This window comes from Brassica oleracea, chromosome C8 (assembly GCF_000695525.1).
Source record: "Brassica oleracea var. oleracea cultivar TO1000 chromosome C8, BOL, whole genome shotgun sequence".
Lineage (NCBI taxonomy): Eukaryota > Viridiplantae > Streptophyta > Magnoliopsida > Brassicales > Brassicaceae > Brassica > Brassica oleracea.
This window is the reverse complement of record NC_027755.1, coordinates 16,006,479-16,017,228: the sequence shown is the minus strand read 5'-3', so window position 1 is coordinate 16,017,228 and position 10,750 is coordinate 16,006,479. Positions and strand designations below refer to the sequence as shown.

The following is a 10,750-nucleotide window of genomic DNA, read 5'->3' as shown; positions in this document are numbered from 1 at the left end:
TATTATATACTAATTAATAATAATATAATAAGAAACGATGTAAACTCCTCGTAAACATTACATGGAGTTTACATCGAATGTTTACGAGTGATTAACATCGAAATATTTACGAGGATTTTACATCGAAATGTTTACGAGTGATTTACAACGAAAGTATTTACGTGTGCTTTACATCGAAACAATTACGTGGGCTTTACGATGAAGTCTTACGTGGCGTTTACGACGAATCCTTTCCCTACGCTTTACGAGGAATATATTTCGTCGTAAACGTAACGAGTCGTTTACGACGAAACCTCCATTACGACGGACTTTTAACAACGAAATGTCTTTCGACGTTAATTCGTCGTAACACACCGTTTACGACGAATTTACAACGAATACTGCCCTAGTAAAAAATATGTTTTCTTGTAGTGAACAGTACTCATTTAAGTATTTGTTCGTCTCTCTACTTTTGCGTGTATTTTTATTATTGTTTTTGTTTCCGAGATCTAAGAAACATTTTTTTACACCAACAAGCAACAATGATCGAGAAAGACTTCAATCGCAAACTGATACGTAAATCCGTTAAAAGAATTTGAAAACCCATTTACAAAAAAAAAACACTTTAAACGAATTTAACAAATACAGTCAACTTTGGCCGTTAAATTCTTACAATTTTACACCAAGTGAAGTGGACATCATAATTTTCACTGTTTAGTCCCCATGTCGGAGTACCTACTGTACTAATTTATGAGGTTGTCTATTATTTTACCCCGATATTTGTTATAGTATATGATATTTCTACAAACTATTAATATGTTAATTCAGAAGTCAGAAGTAGTACATAACTAGTGATTATAGTTCAATCGCGGATTCCTGGAGTATATATGATTGTTTTAATTATTATTTTCTGATTGTTTTGATTCTTCTGTGGAAAACGAATAAGAAGATAATTTTATAATATGCATCGTAATGTTTTCAAATTAATAAATCTTCTACTTTTGTCTTATGCATCGTCGGTAGGTAGCGGCTTATTACAATCAAAGTCATAGACGATATGCATTTCATACTTTTAAGCTTATATTTTCAATAAAATTAATTTCGTTTTGTCTTCTATATTTCCTTTTGTACTAACCTGGAAGGATCAACTTTAACGGAAAGCTATTTCTAGATCAATCCTCAAATAGCATTATATATACATGCATGTATTTCACGTCCTTATCAGATATTTTTAGAGCAAGATGAATCAAATATTTAAAAAAATCAGATGAATAACGGATCATCCCCCAACACTGTCTGTTGATGGAAACCAAATGGTGGTAGCATGATAATAAGAGGAGAAATTAAGGTAAGGAGAAAATGCATCAGTTTTGAGATAAAAATTTGTTAGAAATTAAGGTTTCGAATGTTACATACCGCACCGTAGTTAATAGTAACAAAATTTTATAGTTATTATCATCTCCTAGGGTGAATCTCCTAGGGTGAATCTCTAGGTTCACCAACCAATAGAATTTCGTTATTTCATATTCGATATCTTTAAGAAAATGAAACAAAATATTGTCAAGTTATATTATATTTTTAAAATAAAAAGATAAAAAAAAATAAAAAATAATAGTAATTACAAAATAATTTTTTTTAAAAATATATTTTTAACGTTGTGAGCAAAACACTAATCCCTAAACCCTAAATCCTTGGGTAAACCCTAAACCTTTGGATAAATTCTAAATTCTATCAAAAATACTAAACTTTAAATCCTAAACCCTAAACCTTTGAATGTTTTAGTGTTTAGTATTTTTGATTTAGAGTTTCAGATTTATCCAAAGGATTATGGTTTATGATTTAAGGTTTATTGTTTTGCTGACGATGTAAAAAATATTTTTTTAAATTTTTTTTTGTAACTACTACTATTTTTTATTTACTTTTTACTTTTTTATTTAAAAAATATAATATAACATGATAATATTTTATTTCTTTTTTACAAGATATCGAATATGAAATAACAAAATCTTATTGGTTGATGAACCTATAGGAGGTGAACCTAAGAATATGTCAAATTTATATATATACTTATGTATTTATATATTTTAATTTGTTATCGCAATGCAGATGTATTCTAGTTGTCCCGCATGTTGTAATTCGGACCCAAGTTGTCATTTGTTTGATCAGGTAAAATAAATTTTGTTTTATGCACTAATTAAAATTTCAGGACTTGATTATTCGTGGATATCTCCTGAAAGATTATTTAAAAATCGGTCCATGCACTCACATTTATCAGAAAAAAAAATAAACATTATCTGACAATGTATGGGCTAGCTTAGGGGACATGAATTATCAGAGGGCATGTTGGGAATGAAATCTTACTGTCTATCGGTGGCATAGGGCCAAAACTTAAATTTATTGTCATATGTATATTGTATATGGTATGTTGATAAAATGGAGTTAATGCTTACAACAATAAAAAAAACTTCAATTAAAACCTTTTAAAAAATTATATAATAAACAATATATATGTATTTATGAAAAAATTGAAAATCACTTTTATAATCGAAACTATAAATAGTTCATCGCAAAAAAAAAATCTATATATGTGTGCATTTATATACTGTTGGGTCACTTCATGTCCACATCCTTTGATAATTCATGTTAATTAAGGTCTGCTTACCCCCTAGAATTAGTTGGACACTGCAATAATATAAGCACATGATGCTAATGGAACAAAAACCATATATGGGTCTCAATGTAAAGTTGTATGCCCTGTTCTTTTGGGAACGATAGTTTACATTGTGTCATCAATCGTCTTGTATTGGATATTATACTTTCCAAAATTTTCCTTTAAATATTAAACTTATCACGTAAACAAAATTAGCTTCAAAGAAAATATATAGAAATAAACAAAAACTTTTTTCAGGTATTATATTCAATAAATTCTTAGGCAAGTAGCCACCAAGACCGTAAAGCATACAAATGTTCGGTATAATTCCAAACAATTGAAAGGAAAAACAAACAAGTGGCAACGAGACTTACGTTTTGATTTTAGTTCATGTTATATTCTCTTTCCATATACGGCTGAAAACGCTCCCAAGCACTAAAATCGAGGCAACCCTCAGATTTGTATCTTCCGGCGTCGGTGACGCCTTTTTTCGCCGGCGTCGGGACTGTCCATCATCTCTCTCCCTCTGCTTTACTTTCAAGTTCTTCTTTTTTACTGTTATGATGTCCACTCTTGCATCCTCTGTTCATCGTTTGGCGCCGCCACCCTCTGTTCAGATCTTCGAGGTCTCAGGGCCTTGGCTCGAACCAACCGGAACAGTACCTTTTTCTAGGGGTTCCTGGAAATCCCGGTCAAGTAGCACCGCGGTTCATTCCTATACCATCTCTTTCCACTCGTGTACTCTGCTCCTCAGCAGTCGCAGCCTCTGCTCATCCGCACCCGTAAACAGACTCGAGCCTGACGAAATGCTCCGACAATCCCATTCCTATTCACAGCAACACCTCCTCCTTACCTCTGCTCCCGAGATGGCGTCCAGTGTCAGTGGGGTTCCACATTTGATCCGACGAGCCGTTCAAAAAGCACGAGGTACAATGAGGTTGTGCTTTCCTCTTCACGCCCTCATCATCATTACTCCGTCAGACGTCTATCTTGACTGTTACTCCGGCGAGAGCTTCTGTACTATCAAAGGCTACATCTCTTCTCCGATCTGCCTTGCTGCGCAAACCGTTCACTCCGATGAGACCAGATTCAGCCCCGCCGCGCTCTTCATCTCCTCCACCCGTAGCCTCGGCGGCGTACAATTTGGTGACCCAAACCCTAGCAACATAACTATCTGGGCCTGGCCCATTAAGGGTTATAAAAAGGTCAGCCCATTTCTTAGAAGTCTGTCGGTTTCAAAGCCCACATTTGTGTGGGGGAGTTTGGTCATTTGGTCCAACTTGCTAATATTTTTCGGTGGGTTCACTGAAAATATTACCGAAACTGTTGATATGCATACAACGCCTTATCTCTCTTATAAGAAGAGTTTTCGAAGTTTCTATTTACCGGTGGGTTCATCGGGACAATCTACACCACTTTCATCACTATCATACTTCTCTCAGGAGATGCGAGTCGTATCATGCCACAGTTATGAGAAATGTTTTCCCCCCCAAACACTAAATGGAGGTGTGTATCTTTATCTATAGCCGTTTGTTCATCTTGTGTAGCGGTCCGTTCGGGGCCTGAAGATGCAACGGATGTCGTTTCGACGATATTCCGAGGTGCGGATTGGATCTTAACGTCACGATACAAAGTGACTAAATTTCAAGCCTTTAGCATTGCTCTGAGTCTTGCTCCGACGCATTCGAGCCATGCTTCGAGTTCGATGTCATTCTATTTTAGAGGTTTCTCTACTTTTAGCTTGTATGCTTTATTATTTGTTGTTAGAGTTTGGTTAAACTCCTTCCTTATTTGTAGTTGGAATGTTTGAGTATTAATGAAAGTTGTGTTTCAAAAAAAAAAAATGGTATAATTAAATTGGAAAAGCTGATGGCCCTTGGGTAATGTTTATCAACAACTAAATCAAGTAGCTAGCTGCCTTTTTTGCTATAAATATGAGCATGTTTTTTTCTGACTACTATAAATATGAGCATGTTATTTCTTTTCATTTTTTCATTCTAATGAATAAATATTATATCAATAATAATAACATGCACATCTTTCAGTTTCAACCCGACTACCCGAGTGTCATTTTCACATATAAATCTGAAAACAAATAGGGGAATATTTCGATACATTATTGTTATTACCCTCATTAAATATTGATATGTGATAGATGATATCTACGTTGTAACAAAAAAATGCAACTGAAATTGATAGTTTCCTGTATATACGAAGAAAAACGAAAAGAAAATTGAATGGAATAAATTCATGTTTCACCCAACCCCTTTATTAGACTCTTAAAATGTAATTTTCTCAAAGGGAACAGAGAAGAAAGAGACTTCTCATTCACCTCATACCTTTTGCCATCTTTCTCTCTATCTCTTCCTCTATCTCACTCTTTGCAACTGTTTTTCTCCTCTCACCAAGAACAAAAATTTATTAAGCTAAGAAAGAAGAATTTTTTTTTTTTAGAATAAATAAGATTATACCCCCTTTTCCTCCCCAAATATCTATCAAGATTATATTCTCAGACTGATTCACAGTTCTCTCTTGTCTGTCATGGAGCTTTTCCCTTCACAACCTGACTTGAACTTGAATATCAGCAGAAGAAGAGAAGAACAAGATGATAAAGAACAAGAACAAGTCGAAAGGAGATTAGTGTACCAGAGTCAAGCCTCAGATTCAGTCAGAAACGCTTCTGGCCATCTCATCGACACTGTCAAATTCACTTCAAACTATGAACCCACCAAGTTTTATCATTATCAAGAACACAACGAATCTCAAGATCAAGATTCGAGGTCGATTTTGATGGTGAGCCAAAATCAAACCCTTGGCCACTACTACTACTCTCCGACTCCTCCTTTCTTCTTCAGTGAAGTCAACGGTCAACACGCAAACCCTAATTATAGTTATAAGCTTCACCACGGTCATCGCCGTCAAGCTCAGCCGCAGCCACAGAGATGCACGGCGAAACGAGGAGTAAGGGCTCCGAGGATGCGGTGGACGACGACCCTTCATGCCCATTTCGTTCGTGCTGTTCAATTATTGGGTGGTCATGAAAGTATTGTCCTTTTTCACAATTTCCTTTTGTTTTTTTCATTCTTTTTAAGCTGATAATATATCTGTCTCATCTTTAACAAATTGAATGGGATCTTTATATGTAATGATTATATTTCTTCTGTTTTTTTGTGTGCTTTTGATTAATATTCAGGAGCAACTCCAAAATCAGTACTTGAACTGATGGATGTGCAAGACCTCACATTGGCTCATGTTAAGTCTCATCTACAGGTAATTTTCCCCATTAGTTTAGACTGCACAATGTATAATAGTATATAATCACATTCTACTTTATATTTCCTTGTACTGTATTTGAATATGCAAATAAACCGAACCCACAGTAATTAAGGAAATGACCAAATATTTGGTGTGATTAATCGTTTTGGTCACCACCATGTTCAGAAAATATGTACCAACGTGAAACAAGAAATAATAACAACAACAAAACATAGGAAAAGGAATCAAAAGCTAGATATAGCCAAAAGACCAAGAGTCTTTTATATATTACTAAGAGATGCAGAAGAAAGAGTAAAGTACAAAGAAGGCATCATTCGTCAATGATAATATGTTCTTTCTCAGGATTCATATATGTGTACATATATGTATATTAATGATTCTTCAATGACAATATAAAAATTACTTTTTGCATATTTTGACTATGGTTAAAACCAGACACGTAGACCCATGCACATACCCCATCTCTATGTATGGCCTGCACATTGTCATGAATCGTAAATGCTTTCTTTTTTACACTGCTCTTTTTTTCTTACTTTATCCATCTGTCTCTGTGTGCGTGCATATACACCCAAAAATATACATATATATATATATATAGAGAGAGACATGTATACACACACGTGAATAGAAGAAGTTACGCACACGTATATATATATATATTGATCAACATAACCTATTCTTATGAGTTATGACTATCATTAGTATGGAGTGTTTAATAGTCTTGTAACCAAATATATGATTTTTAGATGTACCGGACCATTAAATCTACTGAGAAGCCTACAACATCACCAGGTTATTTGATTAATTGTTGTTTAGATTTCAATTAGTTCATCTTTTATATTATCAAATAATTGATAAATGTGTGTGTATATAGGGCAGTCGGATACTTGTGAGAATGGATCACAAGTAAAGAGTGAGAGACAAGCCAGAGATCTCCAAGGTCTATGGAATAACTCCTCAAGGTATGATATATTTTAATATTAGTCTTAGTACTAATTATATTTGTTTTAGTTTATGGTGTTAATTTAGTTTTCTCGGACAGATCTATATACTTATTAGGTAACTTTACATTTGCATCATATGATAAATTTAACACTTGTTTAGTTTTGTTAATTTAGTCCAAAATCATTTACATTATTCCTTTTTAATGTGATAAAATTGGGATGTCTGTATAACAGTGAAGCTCGGCTCCATTTAAAGGCAAATGCATCAGGTCTAGACGTTTCATCCAATAAGGTATCAACTTTTCAAAAACTTAATTAACCGGGAGGCATTGGAATCGAATGGGACTGAAAAATTCAAGGGTGAAAAGGAAAAAGAAAAAGTTAGTATAAAGGATTCAAAGTTACCTTTTTCTCTTTCATTTGGGTAATTAAGAAGTTTTTTTTTTTTAAATGTCTCAAAAGCAGAGAAAAGAACGACCTTGGGGAGATAAGATATTTATTACTTTATTATATCTAATATCTATCAAAAGATTTCAAATATAGTTTACTTTGACCTCTTTTTTTTTTTTTTGAACACCGATTTTTTACTTTGACCTCTACAACTAGAAACCAAGCGGGAAATAGACGCAAATATGCGTTCTACACAAGATTTTGTGACATAAAAGGAACTCTTCATTCATATTTGTTTTTATATCCAAACTGTTATCAGAAAGTGGATCAAAGATGTGAAAGCTATGAACTATTGTCGTCGGATTCGTCAAGCCTCACATGGACAAGACCAGAGACTGAAACTCCCAATCTCGATTTCACTTTAGCTACACCAAACCTTCCTCCCTGATTCACTTTATTTATACGATAAAACAAAAGAAATGTTAGTCTGGTACAAATATATATAAATCTCAAACTCTCAAAGTGTTTTGCTAAAAATTTGGTGCAACTTTTAAAGTTATGCTTGAGTTATCAAAAAATATGAAATAAAGTTTATTTTTCGAGTAAATATATTTGTTCTTTGAGTGTAGCTACTCCTCTGAGGTGTGGTCTCTTCTTATGGGTGGACTATTACAAACTTCTTTTACTTCGAAATGGTCTGAGCTATTAGTTTTAATCATGGATAACAGCCGTGATTTTCTCACAAACTTCCTTGCTCGTTATAGACTGCAAGCCGCCATTCACTCATTTTGGAGAGAAAGAAATGAAAGAAGACATGGTGCAATAGTCACTCCTGCAAGAGAACTTGGAAAACTCTTGGATCGTCAAGTAAGGAACATATGCTGTTCTATTCAACAATTGGGATATCAAAAATATGCTGGAAGCTTATTTTGGTGGTTTGCCACTAGATGATTATATTTTTGAGTTCTTTATAAACAAAGTTAAAAGTGTGCCAAATTCAAAAACATGATGCACTTGTTGTAAAAAAACTATTTTTCTTTTGAATAAATTTAACATATATTAAAAAAAAATATATATATATATATTTGTTCTTTGTCCTATAAACTTGAGATGCTTTCTTCACGGGTCGTCAACTTTTTATATGCATACTTCTTTTTTTTTGTCTGCATATGCAGACTTCTGTCGCGAAAAATCGAATAATAAAAGGAATATGGAACAAAATTATTTGGTCATCATTACAGCGATGAAAAGCTCACGTGTCTAAGTCGATCTGCTTTATTACTGAACACTTGGTTGTCTGTCAGACCCATTGGACGTTGACCCGCCAAAGACTTTTTCCTTCCCATATAATTATTCGATATTAGGTGAAGACAAAAAAAGAGAATAAAATCCATCCACAATTCTAATAATCGGCGGGATTTTTTTTTGGCAACCAGAAAAGCATACGTTTTTTTTTTTGGGTAAAAATATAAAGATATTATTACCGAGCTTTTTCGTTTTTGACAGAAAATACAGAGGTTAACAAGAAACAGATAAACGGAAAATAAAATTTTAAACACAAACTCGATTTAGCTAAAACGGGACGAAAGACACAAACTACCTAAACCGCTATCCCCGAGGCTCGACCATGTCGACAACAACAGCTTGCCGCAAAAGAATGAGCCAAGTTCAACCGAGAGTCGGGACCTCAGTAATTTTGGCATCCCCGGTGATCCGCTCTTAAAGATAATGGCCCATCTGAGAACAGCTTGCCGAGGCTTAATAGCACAAACCCACAAGAACAGACAGCAAGAGCAGAGGCCTACCACACCCGCAGCAACCAAACCGAGCTTTTATTAGGCCTGAATACGACTTGTACACGATGCCGCTCCGAGCAAAAAGAAGCTGCAACCTCCGAACATCCCACACCGAGCCCAACCTGCACACAATTGCCTCGCACACCACCACAAAGAGCTCAACCAAACCCAAGTGATGCTGGGATGTGAGCGAAGCATACATTAATAAAGAACACACACTTTAATTCATATAGTGACATCGTCCATTTAACACAATATTGCCGTTGCTTATGGCTGCATCTGAATTTTCTTTATAATTTTTTTTTTCTTGGTCTAACTTTTTACTTGTTTGCATCCAAAAGTATATTGTTTATGGTCTTTCATGATTCATGCATCTCTTTTGATCAAAGTCAATTAGAAACACATATATGAGTAAAAAAAAGACCAAAACCAAACTAATAATATGTTAGGACTTCTAAGATGCAACAAACTCAATATAAATAAAACAAAAACAGAATGTAAGCAAAAGGCGAACCCACAAATATAAAATCAACATATTAAAATAATACCAAGTGTGTGTTGGTATAGTGATTTAATGCTTGGAGTTGGTTATATTGTGCCGCTAGTTCGATTCCCGTTGAAAGGAATACTTTGTGCCGAAAGTCGTAAAATGAGGGTTCAGGATCTGATAAAAAACAAAAAAAAAATGTTGCTAGGGAAAGAATATCCTACGAGATACTTAAAAATACTCGGTATTAGCGCTGACTGGTTTTAGGCATATGAAGATTATTTGGACCGGTGGTCTTGTATACCTCTTGGTTAACAAAAAAAAAACTTAAAATTGAAATAATAAACTCTAGGAGTTTCGTATTCTTTCTTTTTTGGAAAATGGAAACATTTTTGGAGAAAAATATTTGTAAAAATTAGATGTTTTCTATTTTCTATATATTATTATTTTTACTGTCTTTACTGTCGTTTTTGTTACTTTAAGATAATTTTTTCATAACAGTGTTCACTTTTTATTGTTTTAATATATGTGAAAGTAAAATATATTTAATTAATTATTTGAAAATGAAAGGGTAGTTTTATTTGGAAAATTTAATTTACAAATGCAGTTTCTTTACTGTTTTCTTCTTAAAAAAGAGAGAGAAAGTTTACCAAAAAAAAAAACGTTCAAACTAATGCACTTTTTTTTGTCAGCCAAACTAATGCATTATCTTTACTATTTTGGACTATTTGAGCTAATTATTTCGATAGGATTTGCAAAATGTGACACATCCAAGTTGAGATTAAATAAAAACGTTTTTTTTTTAATTGAAACATTACAAAAGAAAAACACAAAATTTGATCGATGGTTCAGCCTATGAAGAAAAACGTTGGTCATTGTCAAGGACAGATCTGTAAGCACTGACAAAGGAAACTGGAGCATGTGGTGAGAGAAGCCATTGAAGAGAAAAGAAAATGAAGAAAAAGAGAGGTCTCTTTCCCTGTGAAGGAAAACGCCGGACAGTAAGGAAAAGACGCTCTGGGGCATAGGAGATCTCTGTCAAAGCATATCAGAGCAGAGGCGAGAAGAAAACAGAGGTGAAGAAGATAAGTTGAAGACAGTTTCGAGATGGGTTTTGACAGGAGCTTTTTTGGTATTTATAAAGCCACATAGATCATACTCAAGGTGTATATTGATAGAGTACATGTCAGGAAAACCAGAGAAACTTTCGTTGGTATTAACGGAATTG

At 34.1% G+C, this 10,750-nt stretch overlaps 1 protein-coding gene across 2 annotated transcripts; it reads left to right on the top strand.

The window, feature by feature from the left end:
* The first annotated feature begins 4,923 nt into the window (after positions 1-4,923).
* LOC106308309 (probable transcription factor KAN3) lies at positions 4,924-8,226 on the top strand. 2 transcript variants are annotated; one of them, XM_013745463.1, is made up of 6 exons: positions 4,924-5,672; positions 5,823-5,899; positions 6,652-6,697; positions 6,780-6,867; positions 7,084-7,141; positions 8,004-8,226. In XM_013745463.1, exons 1-6 carry the CDS (start codon positions 5,171-5,173, stop codon positions 8,043-8,045), a joined length of 813 nt encoding a protein of 270 aa, XP_013600917.1. In that variant the 5' UTR covers positions 4,924-5,170; the 3' UTR covers positions 8,046-8,226. The 2 variants fall into 2 exon arrangements, with proteins under 2 accessions (XP_013600917.1, XP_013600916.1); XM_013745462.1 differs by lacking the exon at positions 8,004-8,226 and adding an exon at positions 7,559-7,985.
* Positions 8,227-10,750: the final 2,524 nt, after the last annotated feature.